The sequence below is a fragment of the Curcuma longa genome, chromosome 7 (assembly GCF_044706935.1).
Source record: "Curcuma longa cultivar G26 ecotype Majalengka, Jawa Barat chromosome 7, ITB_CL_G26_1.1, whole genome shotgun sequence".
Taxonomy (NCBI): domain Eukaryota; kingdom Viridiplantae; phylum Streptophyta; class Magnoliopsida; order Zingiberales; family Zingiberaceae; genus Curcuma; species Curcuma longa.
Window position 1 is genome coordinate 8131055 of NC_133867.1, and position 22101 is coordinate 8153155.

Sequence of the window (22101 nt, forward strand, 5' to 3'; positions counted from 1 at the left end):
CCCGTCCTCAGTTTGATTCCGACCACGATTTGACTGGAATCTGGTCTGATCGTGGTCACCAGTGGCGTTCTGCCCACAATCCGATTGAAATATGACGTCGGACGAAGCGTCGGCAAGCAGCACGTCGATCGCGTCCGAGGTGGCAGCCGGCAGTAGTTGAACGGCACAGTGAAAGCGGCGGGGATCGACGGTGTCACGCACGAATCGTGCATTCCTCATCGTGCAGTATATCATTTCTCATTAATGAAATATTGAAGGGTATCATTAAAAGAAGTTGTTAAATCTTGAGGTTCATTTTAAAATTTGCCACGTGATGCTCATCCGTCATCGTGGGAGGGTTTGGGCTTTAGACGCCACATACCAACCATAACTAGTTGGTCTCTAGTCTAGAACCTTCCCGGGCCGCCTCCTCCCACTTCCAGTTCCACTCGCTGCCCTCTTTCACTCCGGCGACGAAACTCCCTAACCCTAGCTCTTCTCTCATCCCTCCGATGCGGCCTTTCTCCTCTCTCGCTGCCCTACGCCTCCAGGCCCTCCCGCCGGCGTCCGCCTTCCTCCGTCGGGTTCCCTCACGCGCCGCCTCAGCAGCCGCCCTCTCCTCCTCCTTCTCCCGCGACACGTCCCGTAAGTCCGCCCCAGATAAGAACCTCCTCAAGGCCAGGGACACGGTTAAGGACCTCCCCTCTACCTCCTCCACGCTCGACTCCAACGACGAGCGCTGCCACCACCTCCTCCCCTCCCAGGCCGTCGGCCTTGTGGCCGCCGCCCAGGCTAACTTCATGCGTGTCATCGTGGAGTCTGCTGGGGGAGCCCCCGACAGCCCTGGCTTCTTCGGGGACGATCCGCGGATTGGGCGGGAGCTGCTCTGCGTCGTCAGGGCTCTGCTTAAAAAGATTAAGAGGCGGGTGCTCGTTGGTGACAAGGTGCTTGTCGGTTCCGTGGACTGGGTGGACAGAAGGGGGATGATCGAGGACGTGTTTCAGCGGAACTCAGAGATTTTGGATCCGCCGCTGGCCAATGTTGATCATCTGTTGGTGCTTTTCTCGATGGATCAGCCGAAGCCGGAGCCGTTCACGCTAACTCGGTTCTTGGTTGAAGCAGAATCCACTGGGTTGCCGCTCACGTTAGCCATGAATAAATCGGAGCTCGTTGACGACGAGGTTTGAGTGTAGCTATCTTTGTTCAGCTTTTTTTTTTGATTTTTTTATTAACTGATCATCACATTTAGGTTGTTTGTTTATGCGTTTACACTTCCATGTTAATGAGTACTCAATCAGTCTGTCAAATTCACTTCTTATGGTCGAGGTCGAGGTGTGTGCATTACTATAGTCTATTGCTCTGTGCAAAGTAGCGCTGCTTAACAACAGAACTAGCTTCTTGGTTCTAGGGGTGTCAACTCAGATGAGTTCAGGTTCGGGTCCGGGTCGGGTTGAAATAAAAACATTATTAAAAAATCTCAATCTGCACCGGACTTAATCCGAAATCAACCCTAAACCCAAAGCCGTGTAACCCGGCTAACCCAATTTTTTTTTTTTGATATTTCCCCCCATAATTCTTCATTTTTATCTCAATATTTTATCATGGTCATATTAATATTACATAAAACATCTTAATTTTTAAAATAAAATTTGATTTAACCCTTAAAAAAATTCCCTAAACCCTAAATCCAAATCAACCCAGGTCGACCAAAATCTGACTTGGACTTGACCCAAATTTAAGTCAATCTAAAATCTCCAACCCAAACCCGAAAAGTCTCAATCCTAACTTGATTTTTTTCGGGTTGGATCAGGTTGGGTTGGTGGGTCGGGTCAAATTTTGACATTCTTACTTGGTTAAATGTGTGATCCGCTGATTCTTATACTACTAGCATGATTATTCTCAGTGAGTTAGCACTGAAACACACACATGAAAACCTGATGTGAAACAGATCCATCAAGCGAGTACAGCAGAGTCATATTTAGTATCCATGTGATAATTTTATAATTTATTGCACATTCTAGCTGGAGAGAACTTATAGTTGACCTTTCTCTATTAAAATGGGCCTCTTTATCTAGTATTTTATAAAAATAAAATGTCATATGCCTGAGAAGAACAAGAACCATCACTATAATTAGGCTTAACAATGAACAGGTTGCAAGATGGTTTATAGATATCTCCATCATCAAGGTGATCTGTGAAAAAGAATATCACAGATTTTCAATAGATTTTATGAATGGTTTGGGTGTTGATAAAGAGGTTTTGCTGGATTCGGTAGGTGCATTTGCAGACAAATGTGCCTTATTCCATGGATATGTTGACTAGATGTTGTAATGAAGACAGGAAGGATAATTGAATATTAGATGCTATTGAGCAGATTATATAACCATGATTACCTTTGTAGAAACATCCATCGTAAAGCTGAAATATGCTTCCACAGGAAATTAATTGAAAACTGGCATCATGGTTGCTAAATTTGCAGTCTAGAAGATCTTAGGATCTTATAATCCTATAATGCAAATAGCCTAATCAAATTCTCAAGTACGATCTTAATTGGGCTAGGATTTCATGAACCTAGCATCCCATCCTATGCTCCCTAATTTTTCCTTGGTAGTATCTTGACCCACACAATCATTTATCCCATAACTTGATAAACCTTTTTAACTTCCTAGTAGAAAAAAGTTTTGATCTTTTCCATTATCATCATGTTCATCAATTTAGATAAACGAAAAATATTTTATGATATTGCAACCACATTATAGTTAAATTTAAAAAGTGTGAAACAGCTAAGGTTTGGCTCTCCACAATCATTATACATTATTCATTTATATTCTACTTGAATAATGTACTTTGTGATACTCAAGTGATACATTCTAAATTTTAAGTTCCAATATAAATTTCAAAAAAAAAAAAGGTTAAATTGTAGGATCTTCCCTTTCAAAATGAACGTTACAATGTATTACCCAAGGCCCTTCACTTGCTGTTGATTATATAGTCATTAATAAATGAACGTTATTTTTATTTAAATTTGAAGATGAATTGTGATCCTTCAATGCAATGTATTTGCATTATTTGTTGGATAATATGATTTATAGTCATAATAAATGATCTTTAGATTAAGTCAATAATGGCTTTGTGTATATGATGCAGACTTTATCTGCCTGGAAAGAAAGGTTACATGGATGGGGCTACAAACCTCTATTTTGTAGTGTTGATCAGAAATCTGGATTGGCTGCTCTTGAGGACATATTGAAGGGGCAAACAACTGTAATTGTTGGTCCAAGTGGTGTTGGGAAGTCAAGTCTTATCAATTCCTTGAGGCTTACTTCGGAAGTTTCTGATGAAGATGAAATGAAGAAATTACTTGAGCATGTGGGTATTTTTTTTTTCTTATTACTTATCATTCTTGCATATATTGTTTTTTGTGGTTGCTTCAAAATTGTGTATGAACGACTCTTGCATGTCATTTCTTTTGTATATTTCATGATGTTTAGACCTTGTTTGCCAAACAGGAAGGATATATGATAATATTGTGGCCTTGGTAGATTTATGTGAATTTTGTTGCTTGGTAGATTTATGTGGTCGCTTCATATTTGAGTGTGTTTGTCATAACTCTCACTCATCCGCGTAAACAGATCAATTAGTTAGGGTGTCATTACAAGTAACTAATAATCGATTATTCTATATTTCATAAATGATCTGATAGAGAACTTTACATAATCTTTCAGTATGAAAGAAGTAAATGGCTGGGAGAACAGCGTGTTGGCAATGTGTCTAAAGGCGGCAAAGGAAAGCACACTACAAGACATGTTTCTTTGCTCCCGCTATCTGGTGGAGGCTACCTTGCTGACACTCCTGGTTTTAACCAGCCTAGTCTGATGAAAGTTACAAAGAGATCTCTTGCAGATACATTTCCAGAGGTTGTGTTTGAATATGGAATGTTGTCATGATGCTCTCTGCTGTTATTTTGGTTGATATTCATCATTATTTCGATGTATTCAGATAAGAAAGATGCACAAAGCTAGTGACCCCCTTAAATGTGCATTTAGCGACTGTTTACACCTTGGTGAACCTGGATGCATCATCAAGGCAGACTGGGAAAGATATCCATATTATTTGCAATTGCTTGATGAGATCAGAATCAGAGAGGAATTCCAATTACGAACAATAGGAACAAAGAGAGAAGGTGATGTGAGGTAAGGATTGTAGAGAAAAAAAGTATCTGTACATCCATCTGAGTTTATTCTAACACAAAAGTTGTTAGTCAGATAGTTTGATTTTTGTTGACTTGTGATCAGCCTTACATCCTGAATTAAGATAGCCAATACTAAATGGACTCTTGCAAAGCATCAAGTTTGATAGTTATATCATGGTTTAAAAACCCGTGCCATTATATTCATGCATGAATATAAAGTTTGTTCCTCCAGAAGTATGATAAAAGGGATAAATTCCATATCTGGATGACTTTAATATCGTAGTTGCATTTGACACTTGAGTAAAATGAAATAACCTGACAAAATTTGCAGGTACAAGGTACGTGAAATGGGTGTCAAGCAAGCCGAACCTCGTTTGGAACTTAAAAAGCATAGGAGGGTATCAAGGAAGAGGCTGAACCAGTCTATTCTTGATGATATTGATGATCTTGAAGATCTAGAGGACTACTGGTCAGAGGAAAGTGCTAAGTGAGGTTGGTTACCAGGCAGAACTCTCTAAGATGGAAGCTATTACATTGTTTTGTTATGTATATATATACTGAATGGGCAGATATGAACACTAACCTAATGAGATAAAAGTTTGCTACTATTGCTCTGGAGAACAACTCACTAGTATTTTCTTTCGACATGGCTCAGTATGCTTGCCAACATAATGGAATAGAAAACTGACTACATGACATGAATGCACCCAACTGTTTCTATTAATATGTTCCTACGACCATATCAACCAACCAAACAAACAATATGTATGCACAAAAACTTAAAATTATTTGTTGATCACGAGTGCAAATAGCTATTAATCATGTGGTCTTACAGTCAAATGAGTTCTGTGAGTGTACACAACTCAATTACCAGCTTATCTAGATGGTGTGCATCTTAAGCTCTTCTGCCTTTGTTTTTCTTTAATACATTGGTTTATGAAATAGAGTTAACTTAGAGAATAGAATTTTACATGCAATAGAATTAACTTATGGAATCAAATTCCCAAGAAATGAAATAAAAAATAGTTGTTTTGGGAGAATAAAATAGAATAATGATATTACTTTGTTTGATTTCTTGGACATCAAGATCTCAAAACCTGACAAAAATGTTGTTAAGTTTACAGAAACAATTTTAAAAATTTCATTTCCAATTGTTAGTTTTTTTTAAAAAAAAAAAAGGCATTCATGTGAATCAGATATGTTATATGCATTTACTTCATGAAACGAATGAGTGAAGATAGGGTTCTTTATCTAAAATGCAAATTCTACAAGGGGTTTTCATAAAATTTCCATATAGAAATTAGAAAACGCTTTCTTAATTAATTGACCGATAATGATTTAAAAGTATCTGATGTTGATAGCCATTCTTTATAATAAGTAATCATTAACAACTAGGGATAATTGTTGGATTATACAATTAAACCTCTCACAGATGCCGTTGAATTATTATACGATCAAAAAGGAATCTTTTATAGAAAATCTTATAAAAAATCCTTGTCTACGCTAGCAGTTAAAACGAACAAAATATAATAATAATAATCATAATCATAATAAATATAATATATTATATCAGTTTTCGTTTATTTCTAAATGGGCCGGGCCGTTACCTGATTTGATTAATTTTTACCCGCTACAGATGCAAGAAGCGAAGCGATCTCAGCAGTGAAGGGCTGAATGAATGCCCCTCTGTGCTTCTCTCACGCTTCGCTATTAAAGGGCGGAAGTGAGGGGAGGAGTTGGGACGAGATTTCACCGTCGTCGGTGGAAGCAATGGACCCGGATGCGGTAGCGAAGGCCTTCGTGGAGCACTACTACCGGACGTTCGACAGCAACAGGGCGGCGCTGGGGGGCCTTTACCAGGACGCTTCTATGCTCAGCTTCGAGGGCGACAAGGTCCAGGGCGCCGCGGCCATCGTCGCGAAGCTTACGTCTCTCCCCTTCCAGCAGTGCGCCCACGCCATCACCACCGTCGACTGCCAGCCATCCGGCCCCGCCGGTGGCATGCTCGTCTTCGTCAGCGGCTCCATCCAGGTCGGTGGGGAGTCGCATGTGCTCAAATTTAGCCAGGTATGTTTCCTGCGAGATTGCCTATTTGATCCGATCGAGATCTATTAGACTCCCTGGGGTTTGCACCGATAATAATCGGCTAAATTTTAGGTCGTCGATAACGGATCTAAATTTCCCTTATTAGAATTTATAACCTATTGTTCTTTTCTGCAATGATCTGAAATTTTTTGAATGATCTAAGTTTATGAGAGGATGTCGAATTTATGATTCCCCTACGTGTGCTACTATCTAATCTAATTGTAGTGCTAGTTGCTCTTATAAAATTTTCTCTTATCCTTTTCTGGCGTTAGGTCGGCTTGAGATTACTGTTTCTTACTTCGTTTATCCTTCTCTTAGTTTTTGTTCTTTTAGATCAAACAAAAACGTCTGGACTTTTCTGGATTGCTATTGCTTCTTAATAATGGCTACCCAAATAAACTTTGTGATCATCAGTGAAACGTATCTCATCATGTTTAGGAACCATCTATGATCAACACACAACTACAGAACAATATTGCACTGTTATTAATTCAGAGGCAGGAATTTTGCAGATCCTGCAACATATATCAATTTGATGCCAAATTACCCTTTATCACTTATTTCCATGTTATCCTTGATCATAGACTCTCCCAACTTTTCCATCTGCCTTTATCCGTTCCATCCTCTCAAGTAAAGAAGGAAGAGATAAAATTATATCTGACTTTGATCCATCCACTCAGTTTCTTTATCCAAGGAACATTGCCTCATTGTTCAAGACTAGACGTAGTGGTTATTGTTTCATTGAAACTTCCTAATCCTTGGAGTTAAATGTGAATGCTTCTCCAAATCCATGAAATTTTGAGCTCTATGGATGCTTCCCTTTGATGTAGTACTTCAATTTTACTAAAACTTTGATTCAGTTGAAATTTCAATCCATGCTGGATATGTTTGATAATTTGGATATTATTAAGTCCAGTTAAATGTAAAGATATTTATTTATCAAATACATTCTATTTTCTGCAATTTTATGGCGCTATGTTTAGAAAATGAAAATGATTTTTTGGGTTACATAAATCAGTTGTTGTGGTATATGGCTAGAATTTCTGAAAGTATTCGTGAATTTCAACTTTTGTCTTGTATCTTATATGGTACTAATCTTGTTACATGGTAGAATGTGATGTTTTATTATATCAATCATCTTCTAACATTCATGACGTGGCCTAATCTTGTTAATCACTCAAAGCATGATCCTTATTTGAAACTTGGCTTTGGCTATAATATTTGAAAGGAGTAATAGGATTATTGAAATTCTTTTTCATAATGTTTTCTGACGCTGCATGTTGTCTCTTGTCAATTTTATGAGTTAGACTTTAGCTATATGCAGTAAAATGTGCTGGCAAATAGGCTAATGGGGCACCTTTCAAATATATGAGAATCTACTTTTCATTGTTTATTTTCTTCCTCTCCATTGAATTTATTTATCTTTTCTCCACAGTTTCCAGCATTGTTTTTGCCAACATTTAACTAATTATTTTTGTCGTTGCCATACTTTACTTTCCTACAATAATAAAGCATGGACATCCTTCTGCCTCTTGGTTTTCATGGTCAAGAATTTATTAGGCACATGAATAGATTAAAATGTGAGGTTGATGATGCTAAAAGAAGACATTGGGTCATGCCAGATTCAACACATTAAATTAGACATTTTGATTTACAATGTTGAAGATTTTATTCAGAGGCAATTTGTTTACCTAAAAAGTGGTGCATGTAATAGTTTGTTGTTGTAAATGACCAGAGTGGTGCCTTTGAGTAGATTCACATGATTGCAAGTGAGCCTTGGTCGACTAAAGTGTTTTGTCGACTTGGGATCAATCATGTGTCAATAGGGTTTTAACATTAGCTCAATTTGATTTTTGATCATTTTCACTTTTCCTAAATCTTTGATCTCAGAACGGTATGGAATATAAGAAGCTCAATTGACCAGTCCTGATCTGCCAAATTGTTGATCACATGATCCACCAATCAGTCAAAGTACTCCAGTGCCTCATTTTTTGGATATAGCCGTATACTGATTCTTGTTTATATTTTGTTGGTAAAAGTCTTGGTGTGATCTTATTTCTTACTGTTTTTCTCACTAAGTGCTATTGATCTTCAATTTTGGCTCGGTGCATGGAATTTGTGATAGCCATATATGTACAGCAGTCCTATTACTCAATGGAAGTTGATCGGTTTGTGTTTTTGTTGCAGATGTTTCAACTTATGCCAACGCCACAAGGAAGCTTCTATGTACTGAATGACATATTCCGTCTAAACTATGCCTGAGCAATCTTTTGCTCCTGGACTAGATGTGCAGTAGCTGAGCGACAACATGCGATGGATTTGGGATCGAACAAATATTGCTTGTCCACTTGTCTTTAATTGTTTGTTCTGTAATATTGCTCTTTGGTCGTGTGGGTTTAAACCTCTCGAGGGTCTACAATGGTTTAGTCATGACCTTTATTTACCATGCATCTGTGAATCTCTGCTTGTTAAGACGGATCATGTGCCATTTATTTGGAGGAGATTTGGCAGGTCCTTATTTGAATCCGGCAAATTTGGTTGCATAAAACACTATTCTTGATGATATGATTTAAGAGAACATCATGCCATGGTTTGATGCTAATGTCTGTCGCTCTATAGTCAATAATCATAATCTGTTTTGTTATTTATTTCTTTGTTTGGTTTCATACTTTCTCCCTGACTTTTCTTGTAGTGATCTGGATAAACGGATTCTGTTTTCCGGCTCAAGCTGTCTAGAACTAGTTGCTTTGTATCTACATCAACAAGAAGCTGATTTCTGGTGACTTTGGTAAGCACTCTTGGAACTCGTTTCCGGATGATTGATAGTTAGCACATAGGGTTGAATTATTTTATATGGGGCCTAGTAAATTCGTGGCAGAAAGAAATCATTTTTGCTCATTAGATACCAGCCTTTTAGTTTTCTGGCCAGCACTTTTCAAGCCAATTCAAAATCCTTCAAGTTGACTAGGAACTCAAACCTCAATTGGAAATGAGGACAGAGGAAGTCAAGCTTAGCTAAGGTCAAATGGAGTTCTGGAGGTTCAGCCTGGTTGGACGAGTTTAGTCCTTGAGCGGCTTGGGATTGAGCTGTTGAGTAAACTGATTAACCAAGTGGAATGCTTAATTATTTCGAAAGTAGATGTTTTAATTAAATTTAAAGCGTAATGCGCTGCTTAATTGTTTCAACAGGGTGTATCTGTTCCAAGGCTGTTCGAAGGGCCCAACAGCTGTCCAAGGAGATGTCACCTCAAATTTGGTAGGGCACAGGGGACACACACTGATTGAAGCCATCACCCGCAACCACTGATTGATGATGCATCTCACTTGGCAGCTGCAGCAGCTTGACTATGCGTGAATAAGACGGCCCTATCCATCACCACCCACCAGACAGTGCTGTGCAGTGTCAAATTAATGTTTCTGTGAATAATGATGACGACAATTAAAAAGCTTGCTATTGGGGAGCGAGCTGTTGCATTGGGTCGGATGCCGTGCATGCGTATCAGTGCCGAGGTGTACAAGTGCTGATCTGATCGGATAGGATAGGGAGAGGAGGCCAAGATCTGCTTCCCTGGCTACAGCATGTCGGCCATTTCTTGCTGTCTTATCGCAGAAGCCACTGCTTGGATTTTGCCTGGATTCGCATGCCCTTCTCGCTCACCGCTTCTCGCCGATGATGGAGCCTGCTGCTCAGTATATTCAGGTACATTTTTGTAAGCCCGCACTTGTCTTTCTGTTTTTTTTTTTTCACTTCAAAAGTTTTCTATCAAAAGATGCATCTCTTTTCCCTGAGCACGTATCTAATTTTATTTTATGTTTTAAATTTATGGAAGACAATAAAAAATTGTTTTCAATATATTGTTTTTATTTGTTTCAAAATAGTTTAGTGATTAGATTCCATTTGATCCATGAAATAATTAAATCAATATTCCTTAATATAAAAAATTTATGATAACCTACAATAATTGTTTTTTCATATACTTATTATAATTAAATGAGAAATCTATTATACTCAAATAAAAAAGTCTACTTAATATTAAGTAAATGGATCTTTATCTCACTAAAAAAACACACTAAAGAAATGATAAATATACTCACTTCTAATAGATATAATTTAAGACTGGTATTACGAAATTCATATAGCATGGATTGTACTAAAAGATTATCCATTATACAAGTATTATCCTTTAAAAACTGTCGATTGACATTTAGATTTTCATAACAAGTCCACCAATTCCACTTAAAATTTAGATATCGAGTTGACTAGAGCGATGGCACAAAGCTTCACTAAAACTTCGACCGATCTAAGCGCTAGATTTAGCAGTACGTAGACAGTGGAAAATGTAGCTTTTCATGGGCGCTTGAAACCTCCTGAAACCTTAAAACGACAGTACACATTTAGGATGAGGACAATCGGCACATGCATGCAGATCCAGATCCTGAATTGAATTCATGTACTAACTAGAACATAATCTGTAATCTCTTCGCACCAACAATCAGTGACTGTAATTGATCATGAAAAGTGCAGACATCTATCGAGCTACTGCCATGGAAATGGAAGAGCTTGGGAGGCCTCGCCGGACGACCCTCCTCCACTCATCGCATTGAACACGCACTGGCACTGAAGGCCGCCCTCGGCCTCGCAAACGAACACATTGCCTTCTGGATCACCGAAACAGGAAAAGGCAGGCTGCGCCGAAGCATAGCTCGAAGGTCGAGCAGTGGCAGTGGCGTAGGCGAGATCGGAAACCAGAGGCCGGTGCACGGGTATCCTTCCGGCAGGCAGCAGTTGGCCGACGCCGACGCCGATTCCCCCGTTTTCCTGAGCTGCTGACAGAAGAGAGAGAGCACAGTCGGAGTCGAAGACTTGCGCAGGCACTCCTCCGGCGAGAACCTTGCTGCTGCTGCTGCTGCCACTCTCTGCTGGCGACGTCGCCTTCATCATGGGCTGGAATGCGGGCCGCGAGAAACGGCTGCTGTCATCTTGCAGAAAAGAGAACTGCTTTATGTTTTTGGTGCTCGATGAGACAGAGAAGCTTTGCTGGCTGTCGATCGCATGTAGGGGAGAGTCCATAGGTTTGATGATCCCGGACCAGGTGCTGTGCCCTCGTGTTGGAGATGGGATCACATGAGGAGGAGGGTACATTAAGAAGCTGCCTCCTGCGCACAGATTATAGGTTACTGAAATCAGCTGAACCAGCAGCTAGCTAGTCACACGAGCACAGAGTACAGACACAGTACGTACATTGTTCGATCGAGATCATACCTTGAGTGTTTGGAAATAAGCTGCCGGGATTGATGGATTCTGGTTGAGGCTTCCTTCGGCGTCGATTGTGGCCGTCTAGGCGTTTTCGACAGCTACGTTTGACCTCGTCGAACTCCACCAGTTGGTGAAACCTGTTGTGAAGTAGTTTACGAGCTCAGCCATGGAAATGAAGACAAATTTTGCAGGAAGCCCTGCTCCATTACCTGCTGCACTGTTGGCAGAAGCGCTGCTCCTGGCCACCGACCATCACCACCGGCGTTTTGGAATGGACCTCGCAGACCTTGTGCCGCCGGTGATATTCCCGGGAGTTACTGAGGTCGGATTTGCACCCGTCGACCAAGCACGAGGCGCCGCCGCCATTGCCGCCCGCCCGGGCTCTCCTAGACGGAACGGCTGCCGCCGCCGCCGCCCCCGAAGGCGCTGCGGGTACGGGGAGCCACCTCTCCGGCGGCCCGAACTCACCCAACCCACCCAGCCTCAGATCGACCGAGCAATCCACCAACCCGCCGCTCTGGCTCCCCAGGACGAAGCTCGGACCCACCAAAGCGCCCACGTTGAGCTCCGCCCCCTGCTCCAGCTCCGCCATGTCCCAAGACGGCACCTTGGAGCTGCTCCACTCCATCAAACGCTGAGCAAATGAGCGAAGAAGAAATCCAACAAGCTCGCAAAAGGCTTCGCACAGTCGAAGAATCCACTAAAAGTCTCCACTCGCCAAGATGAAAGGGGGGATACGCAAGGGCGACAGAGGCAGACAAGGCAAGGCTTACGAGCAGAGCAGGAACAGCAGCAACAGCACCGGCTGGCGCTTGAATTACTCAAGCATTGAATAGGAGGAGGTAGGGAGGTTAAAAGAGAGGTGGAGTTAAGCACGAGTACAGTGGGAGCACAGCTCCTGAACGAGACAGCATAGAACGCAGAGGTGCCCTCTAAGTAGAGATGAACCCTAGGGGAGACACACAAAAGGCTTTAGCCAGAATTATTGCCAAAGTTACTGAGAGAGAGAGAGAGAGAGAGAGAGAGAGAGCAGAGCAGAGTAGCAAGCTGCAACTGTGCAAAAAGTCCAGCCAAAAGTGACAGAGTGTGGTTGCTATCCATTGCAAAGCTGCAAGAGAGAGAGAGAGAGAGAGAGAGAGAGAGAGAGAGAGTGTCACCGTGCTTCCACTCATCCTAACAGGCTGCTCTTGTCTCCCTCCTTACGCTAACATGTTGCAGAATCTCCATCTTTGCCCTCTGCAAGATCTTCTTTCGCCATGTCCTCTTCTTAACCTTTAAGAGCCAATCATAGCCTCCAGCCGCCACGTGCACTCCACGTGAGGGCGGGGATCAATTCTTTTCTTTTTTTTTTACCATGTTTACCTTTAATCGTTATTTTTACTATATTTAAAAAAATAATAAATATTAAGAGTAATTTCAAAATAAACCTAAACACAAAGGTCTTTTAAGTAATTTCATAATAATGTGATTTGGTAGCATAAATAAATCAAGATTCAGATTTGGTGAATCAGCAATTACTAAAGTTGTGATTTGATTAATATTTTCATGCTCCACGAGGAATTTAAGATATATAATTCTCAAATTATTAATATATTATACACTAAACATGCAAATATCACATTTTTAAAATAAATATTTCATAAAAAATATCACCGCTAACTAAACGCTCTCAGTCATTAGTCTTGATAGTTGGTCTAACCACCCTTAATAATTTAATTAAAGTGGTATGAACCTTTATTAATTATTACCACGTGATTATTACGCGAATTTAACTCTCACACGTTACTAAAATAATTATTCGATATCATTGTTATTTAGAGTTATATATTTATTTTTTAAAGAAAATATTAATTTAATTTAATTGCTCCATTTGGCTTGATTTAATTAAAGTGGTTAATTTTGTCGTCGCGTACACTTGTGGAGACTGCACACGTTATTGCCCCGGGAAGCGTGCCGACGTGGCAGCTCCCCAAGGGCCCCGCCATAGAATCTAGTGCTATATTTTAATGATATTTTGGGCCTATTGCCTCCTGGCGCACAGCTTTCGAAAACGAAATTAAATAGGAAAGTGTCGGCCTCGCTGGCTATTCTCCGCACGTGTTTCGAAGAATCTGGAGTCACGTGCGAGAGGAGCCATTCGACCCGACCGACGATCGCAGGTGTATCGCGGTGGCGCAACCAAGTCGGGACCCACGCCATGACGTCACCCGTCAGGTATGATAAAAATCATTTTTTTATAAAGATTTTGACGGGAGCCACATCACTAGCTGCAACTGGCAACATCCATGGCCATGGGAGTGCCCTCGGCGGCGACGGCCATTACCGCCATCTCCTCGCCTGCTCCGCCCTGCGCTAATCGCACCGCCGCCGCCGGCCCGAAACTTCTGCATCGCCGATTACCTCAGCGCGAAAAAGTCCTCCTTTTTTTTTTACTTTATCTCTTCCAAAAATCATCTTTTCCCCTCGATTAACCGATCAAGATCCGATCTTTATCCAGTTTTCAACACGAACTCGAGCAACGCTGCGATCCAGATCTTCGACTCCACCTTCTTCGCCCTCTTCGACTTGGCCGACGACAACGGAAACTACTTCCTCGGAGTACACGCAAGGATTGGTGATCGAGATCACGGTGGCGCGCGGCCCGGGGGCTACCGCCGTCTCCGAACCAGCCTCCGAACGCCGACCTGGCCCCTCCGCCGTTGGAGACCCCAACCACAGCGGAAGGGCTACGGCCCGGCGGAGATCACTATCTGCCATGGCTTGCTGCCTCTGCTCTGCCTGGAGCTTTTGTAGGTGGGCTAATTTAGCCCGAGCCATTCCGGCTCAATCGAACCATTCGGACACTTCTAACTGGTCGGACCAGACCCGATTCGACCGTTCCGGCTCACAACGTAACCCTAATCTGCCGCCCGCCGTCGTCCCCAACCGCGAACGCCCAGGAAGAGGAATCTCGGAAATGGCCTGCAAGGCTGTCGCGATCTGGTCGATGCTGCTCTCGGAGCAGCCATGGCGGCTCTCCCGTAGCACTGTTCTCGCTTCCTCTCTTCCGCTTCTTGGGCGCCGAGGTAAGGCTTGGTTTGGAACCACCCGGATTCGGTGCTCTCAAGGTAACGCCCCGTCGCCCGCCTCCCCTCAGGACGAGCAGGATCCGCCCCAGGAGGCCGTCCTTAAGGCCATCTCAGGTTAGTCTGTCTCTAGTTTGTAATCTTGGCTTTCTATATCAGATCAGTTTTCTTCTTATTATTATTTCTTAATTTTGTTGGGAAATGAATGCAACTGTGTACTATATTTAGTTGAACGTTAGGGAAGGATTTGTACTTTCTTCCATGTGTTTAAAGATCATGGGAGCTTATTGATCTTTCGTTGCACGTTGTTCACGTTATTTTCATTGCGATTCTTGTGATGTTATTATAATGTGAAGTTGGAAGCAGAGTTAGTATCATTCAACCAATTTTGATTTGGGTTAAATTTGTTGTTTCCATAGTGTTATTAAGTCTTACCTTCTTTTTGTGGGAGGTTGGCAAGCCAAGTTTAGTCAGTGATAACAGAGATGATAGCGTCAAAAAGGAGTTTTGTCTATATGGTCTTAGTCTGAGCAGATATATATGTATAATCTGCCTTGTAAAAAAAATCAGGTGGATTTTTACCGCAAGTGCTTTAAAAGAACTTGTTTGGGTTGAAGACCAGTCTAAAATCATTTGTTAGAATATACTGCTTCTAACCACTGTTTGAAAAACCTAATTCAATGCTTGTAGAATGTGGAATCACGTCTCCACCATAAGCCAATTTGTTGGGATTTTCATCTTCCATGGTAGAAAAACACACACACTCAAAGAAAGAATGTAGAATCATCTTCTCCATATGTTACCTCGTTAGGATCATCATTATCTGTGGTAGGAGAACACAAAGAAAAAATAATAGAAAGTTTAGACATTTACTATAATCCAGTTCTATGGGGAGAATCAAAGTTTATCTAATAAAAGAGCAAAAGTGCAATGAGAAACAGATAAATCATTGTTCACACCTCATACAAAACCCTCACACTATACCAGAGACTCCTAATTCAATACTAATGCAGAAAATATAAAAACTTCACCTCCAACACTTCTCGAATATCAAAAGTTATACCAAAGAAGTAAAATTCTCATTTCTACAAGCTTTCTAGTGTTTCACAGACTCCACGCAGTATCCCACGTCTAGGCTTTGAAACAGCCCCATGATTAAAAGATTTGCATCGTGTTTTATTGGTCATCATAATGTAAAAACCCACCAGAAAACATGTTGTATCACACTAAACAACCTGAAAAAGGGTTACTACTTGCTTGAGCTGTAATTGGGCCTAAGTGCCTAGCACTATTGGCAATGCTACTCCTTGGGCCTCACTGGCCCAGCATCGAACCCCACATGTGCAGATAGTTAGTAAGACATGTGGTATCTGATTTTTGTCACCTGGCTCAATTTTTACTTTACCGAGCTATTTTTGTTAGTTCTAGTCTTTTGATTGTGGAACTCATATGCATCGGGTGGAAAATTGAATCGAAGACAATTTAAAATAGAAAGTCTGTAAAGGGCAATCAGGAAAAAAAATACAACCATGGAGACAACAAGTAAGCTGTCAGCATATATTATTGACAAATGGTTTTGTCCTCTGTTAGAGCTTGTTTAGAAGAAGAAAAAAGAGAAGAGAGGGGAAGGAAGGGAAAGAGGCTGCGGAAAGGAGAAATGTCTTCCTTTATTTAGGTACTAATTAGTAAGGTGAACTAAATGGAGATAATATCCATCAACACTCCAGTTCCTAATTCCTAAAATTCAGTGAATTTGCGACATGTATAAATGGAGGGAAAGGAAGGGATTTTTTTTCCTTTGATTTTCTTCCCCTTCTTTAATTTGTTGCCCCAAACTAGAGGACTTTGAATCCCTCCCTTCCCTTTGTCTCATTTTAACTTTCTTCCCCTCAAAATAATTGTTTATGGCGAGATGCTTTCATATATTCATTTGCTTTTGGAGTGGTTTGGCAAGGAAGCATAAATTGTGATCTGCTGAGATGTCATATTATGTCACCAAAATGTTAAAAGTATATCTTGTTTTATTGGCAAATGCTTTTGAGGCTTTGTGTAATTTTTCTTCCACATTTTCTCATTACCTTCAATTTGTTAAATTCTGTTGTCATTTTATCCAGAAGTATCAAAAGCTGAAGGAAGGGTTGCACAGACAACCAATGTTGTTATTGGTGGTACTCTGGTTAATGATTCTACTGATGAATGGCTTGTTTTAGATAAGAAGGTATGCTATTGCTCTACTAGACCAACCTACCCTTAGTTTTGATTTGAAGTCAATCTTGCTAAATTACATGTGCAAGTTTTTCCATAGCCTTATAGTCCCAGGACATTTGTAATCAGCTGATGTTGATTTTTTTTTTAAAATACCTTTCAACTTTAGAATAAGTGTATATGGGGAAACATATTTGAACCCTAGAGTTCACTTCTTTTCAAAATTTCCTCCAAACTCTGAAACTCATTTTATACTACACCTCATGACCCATGCCCTAAATCTATCTAGTAAGCTGCCAGTTTAGACCAAAATATGTCATGAGTAGCAGATGATGTTGCTGACTGCTTGCTTGACTAGATGAAGTTGCATACAATGGCTGCAATGGTTTCACATACTTCAGAAGGTTGAAACATAATTTCTCACACCATGTTTAGTTTGTGGAATGGGATTGATCAGGAAGAGAATAATTATTCTTGGTAGATGAACACATGGAATAGATATACGCATTCCTAAGTTTGTTTCTCAAATGGAGTATATGCTTTGTTCTTATTTCTATTCCTATGTTTTATTTGCAAATAACTCTCTTAAGTACTAGTTAAGGAAAAATCTTCAAAAGAACAAGATATCCTTGCAAATAAAATGTTTCCTTATCGCATATTGAAAAAATGAATCTGCATAATATCTTTTGCTTATCTTGATGGTGGGAGTAGCTAATTTGGATAAAAAGAATAATTATTTTATCATGATTTTGTAGTCGGTCTTATTTTTTTAACCAAATATAGTTGTTCCATCAAAATTTATAAGGAATAGAGTTATTCGTGCAAACAAACATGTGATTAAAGATTTTGGGCAAATCTGAAAAAAGCCAGCAAAGGGAAGAGAAAAATGAAATTCACAGGTATCCATATGCAGCCATGAGATTGACATGTCTTTATCTCATGGTAAAAACCATTTATGGATAAAATATTGTTTTGACTTTGTCGTTGTTTTTTACCTCTAGGTATAGAATACATTTGAGCCAATATGTATATTTACACCATACAGATAAGAACACGGTTCTCTAGTTCTCAATTCACTGGAGTCCTGATGCTATCGTTTTTGGCTTTTCTTGGATTCTCAGATCAAGGCCTACAACCAATCTTTTTGATACAATTTTGTCACATGTTGTATTCTTTTCATATTATCAACTCAACATTTTTACTCTATCCATTCTGGCATAGTAACAATGGATTTTGTCATAGTTGGAAGCTTTGCTTCTGGACCTTTATGAATTTTGATGATTTGTTTGTATAACTGTTGGCATATTTGCACATAAGCCAAAAGGATAATTTATCTAGCTTTGTTCTTTGTCATTTGTTCCTTGTCAAATTGAAGGTGTAACCGAAGAAGTGGTGTCTGTTGCTGAAATGGAGATCATGATGCTTATGCAAGTTGTCAATTAGTGTAATGTGAGATATAGACAACTCAATGTTTATGGACTTACTAAATACTATTTATGGAACACATGTTTCCTGTTCCATTCCAAATTTCAATTCTCTTAGCATTAAAGGAGAAATAAAATAACTATTTCTTGTTCTCAATTGAGAATGTAGCTATTGACTAATGTATTTGTACAGGTTAATTCATATCCCATGGTCAGACATTTTAATGCAATTGGAATTGGGGGTGATGAATTTGTCCAAGCAATGGTTGTTGCTGTTGAATCTGTGATCCAGGAATCAATTCCTAAGGTTTGTGAATAATGTCATATAAACTAGTTATTCCTCAAGATAGTTAAAAGTATAAGTGCATGCAAATGTTTTACATTTTCTCTGTTTCTCTCATTGTAAGGCAAGTATCAGTGTTTTGCACTTCTGATTGATGAACTTTCAAAAAATAGACATACTGAACTTTTTGAGAAAAGGGATCACCAATGAGAGATTTCAAAGTTAGAGGAACATAATTCTGTGGATTCATGCTTGATTTGAATACAACTCCCTTTGCTTGCTTAGTCTTTCTCAAGATGCATTTATCTCAATGTCATGAAAATGATCACACAACCAACTCTGCTTTCTGGAATTTTCTTCACTTGTGTTTCATACAATTTTCGTTTTATTGATCATACTTTTAATTGCAGCTACTCAATGGTTGATGGCATTCCTTGCTCTCTAACTCACATGCCATTTATTATTATTGTCCCATGGCATCAAACTATGTGACTAAAAGATTTAAGTTTAGGGTTTTATCATGAAGCTACATATACCCATCACTATGTGGTAATTGAAATACCAAAATAGGGTATTTTATGTAGGAATAATATTCTTGCTTTTTTTTTTTTATGATCCACAATACAAAAGCAATAATTCAGCAATTACTAAATATGGGACCATAGAAGTCAATTCAATTATAAAAAGAGGATTTTATTTAGTATAGAGGATCAAAAGAATTTATCCGAAATACATAGATGGTTTTTTGTTATTCTCAAAAAAGTGCATATTTTACGGGTATATGTTGAAATGGTCCAGAACAGTAGTATCTTTGGAGCAAATGACAAAGCTAAAAAAGTGAGTGCTGGCATCCGGACTGAAGTAGTGCAAACATGTTGGAAGGTCGACAAACAAAATTAGAGCCTCAAATGCCTCATAGTAACGTTTAAATATCCTCTGATGAAAATTGAGTCAATGTTTAAGGCAGTTTGCAAGTTAAACAAATAGGAATCAGAATATATTTTCTTCCCGATATTGCTTCGAAGACGAAGGTTCTTGAAGAAGATTTTAAGGGATTGCTCAGGCATATATGCACACGAACATAATCTCTTGTACTGTATTCCTTTTGTGTACGAAGTACATCAGCCTGTGCTTTATAATATCCATTAGCTAATGCAATTTTATGCTAACATGGATTAGTTTCTAGTATATGCTCATAATATCCTAATCTTTTTGGATCAATATGGCTTGGCTTATGCAGGAATCACACTACTTAATTAATTTTGCTCAACAGGGTAGGGTCACTCAGAAAGTATCATCGAGGGGCAAGTATGTATCAGTAAATATCGGACCTATTCATGTTGTCTCTAGTGAACAGGTATGCTTCATTTCTCCAAATGCGATATCTGTCTTATTTTGTGTTGAACATGCCATTAGGCACACTATGCATAATTCGCGCATTCGAACGACATTCAGCCCAGCCTTTCGCTTGCAATTTTCAGGTTCAAGCCGTATACAATGCCATGAAGAGCGACGATAGGATGAAGTATTTCTTATAAGCCATATGTGTTCTAAAGTTGCTGTTCATGGCTCATCTTGCTGTGGATCATCAATGCCAATTTGCAGAGTTCTCTTGTACCAAAGTCATGCCTAAAGATATGTTTATCGATTCTTCCTTCCTGGTCGACTCGAGGCAACAAAAGCTCTGAAGCAAATTTTCTGACTTTCTACTTATCCATTTCATTGAAATCTTTGCTAGATGAGTTTGTTAGAAAATTGTAATTAGGTACCTGATGAATAGATTATATGATTAGTACGTGTATAATATTAATCTAATTCCATGATCACATTTGTTTTAAAAAAATGTAATTGAGTACATGATACATTATGTGTGTGATCAGTAACCCACATGCTGATGTTAAAATACAATCAATTATTGAATTGAAAAGATGCTAGTTAATAATTTAATAAAGGTGCAATAATGTGCGATAATATAATAAAATACTAAATGCGCCAATAATTATGGTGTGGCATGGCGGTATATTACTTATGCGGTCGCACATTTATAACTGACAGTACCATTTATTAATCTGCGCATAAAGACTTCTAAGCGACTCATTTAATCTGACGTGTGCATGAATCAGTGTTTTTAAGTCGGATCGGATCGGCGATTTAACCTGTTAAATTGAACCGATACAAAACCCGATTTATTTGAGAGCAAATCGGGATTCGAAAAAAACACTGCTAAAACAATGACGTCATCCAAATATAAGAAATTTGATAGTTATTAAATCTGTAAAAAATAATTTCTAAGTGTCTATTAATATTAGAAACAAGACTTCAATATATTTATTAAATAATCTTCACGAATTAAAATTTTGGTGGTGTATTTTTCTGAAACAAAAAGAATAATAAAGGTATATATATATATACGGTATTTTATAAAATAAAAAATTTGCTTTTAGAAAAGCAGCGAAACCTCTCGGTGGGTTTATATTGCCTGAGAACCACGTCAAGCGTGCAGCTTTGCACGCATGTGCACGTGCGGATTAGCATTTCCACAAAGCCGTCGATTTTATAAGAATTTAATTGATATTTATTATAGTGTTGGATAAAGGGTCAAATTTTTTTTAATAATCTAAATATTTATTTTTTATTTTCTGATTAATTTTGAAACTGATAACAACAGAAGTTTTCATCCGTTAATGAATTGGCATCATCAATTTTTTAACGCGTTTAATATATAGAGGCTGACCCACCACATGTATTTTTTTTAATTTTTTAATATTATAACATGGTAAACATTGCATATGCTCTTAAAATGAATTGACATCATCAATTCTTAATAATTTTTTAAATATTCAACTTAGTTAAAAAATTCATATAAAAAGCACTTTTACACATAAAAAAATTATTTTTTAATTTGATCAAATCAATTAAATTTGATGAATATCACTTTAAAAAGATCAAAATTATCATAAATTTATTTTAGTAATTATTGAATGGTTGTTTTAATATTGTAACATAACAGTTAGTTAAAGGCTGTCACAGCACAACTATAGTAATCATTTAATGACTACTATGATAAGTATAGCAATTACTTAATGACAATATGATTAAAATATATTTATATTTAATTGATTTTAATTAAATTTAAATAATTTTTATTAAGTTTGATAAATATTTTTTGATATAAAAATTTTATTAACTTGAACGGTTTATTTTAATATATTATAGAAGTTACAGTGTAGTTACTATAAGGGGTCAATTCAGATGGATAGAATCGGATGGAATAGAAACAAAAATATTATAAAAAATTTTAACTTGAACTCAAACTCAATTTGAAAATCCTAAGCTCAAATCTGAACTCATATAACTCCACCAACCCGAATAATTTAAAAAAAATTATTTTTCTAATAATTCTATATTTTTATCTAAATACTTTATCATTGTTGTATTAACATTCTACTAAAATATTTTAATTTTTAAAATAAAATTTAATTTAATCAAAAAATAAACTCCTAAATCTTAAATTCATGTTTGAATATGACGCAAGACCCCTTGAGATCCGCTAGAGGGGGTGAGATCGACTGATGATGATGAAATATGAAGATCATGCAAGTATCCACCTC

General features: G+C 38.6%; 4 protein-coding genes across 4 annotated transcripts; 3 read left to right on the forward strand and 1 right to left on the reverse strand.

The window, feature by feature from the left end:
- The first annotated feature begins 387 nt into the window (after positions 1-387).
- LOC141832103 (small ribosomal subunit biogenesis GTPase RsgA 1, mitochondrial) lies at positions 388-4784 on the forward strand. The gene is made up of 5 exons (XM_074719585.1): positions 388-1160; positions 3127-3348; positions 3705-3896; positions 3979-4172; positions 4503-4784. Exons 1-5 carry the CDS (start codon positions 492-494, stop codon positions 4660-4662), a joined length of 1437 nt encoding a protein of 478 aa, XP_074575686.1. The 5' UTR covers positions 388-491; the 3' UTR covers positions 4663-4784.
- Positions 4785-5821: 1037 nt separating this feature from the next.
- Positions 5822-8780, forward strand: LOC141831955 (nuclear transport factor 2B-like). Its single transcript, XM_074719397.1, has 2 exons — positions 5822-6238; positions 8444-8780. The coding sequence occupies exons 1-2, from the start codon at positions 5846-5848 to the stop codon at positions 8516-8518; spliced, it is 468 nt and encodes a 155-aa protein (XP_074575498.1). The 5' UTR covers positions 5822-5845; the 3' UTR covers positions 8519-8780.
- Positions 8781-10762: 1982 nt separating this feature from the next.
- Positions 10763-12141, reverse strand: LOC141832152 (squamosa promoter-binding-like protein 16). The gene is made up of 3 exons (XM_074719640.1): positions 11723-12141; positions 11520-11650; positions 10763-11413 (listed from the first exon to the last, which is right to left on the reverse strand). The coding sequence occupies exons 1-3, from the start codon at positions 12139-12141 to the stop codon at positions 10794-10796; spliced, it is 1170 nt and encodes a 389-aa protein (XP_074575741.1). The 3' UTR covers positions 10763-10793.
- A 2173-nt stretch (positions 12142-14314) lies between these two features.
- On the forward strand, positions 14315-20306 carry LOC141832262 (uncharacterized). Its single transcript, XM_074719758.1, has 5 exons — positions 14315-14695; positions 16693-16796; positions 18401-18514; positions 19764-19847; positions 19972-20306. The coding sequence occupies exons 1-5, from the start codon at positions 14470-14472 to the stop codon at positions 20026-20028; spliced, it is 585 nt and encodes a 194-aa protein (XP_074575859.1). The 5' UTR covers positions 14315-14469; the 3' UTR covers positions 20029-20306.
- The last annotated feature ends 1795 nt before the right edge of the window (positions 20307-22101 follow it).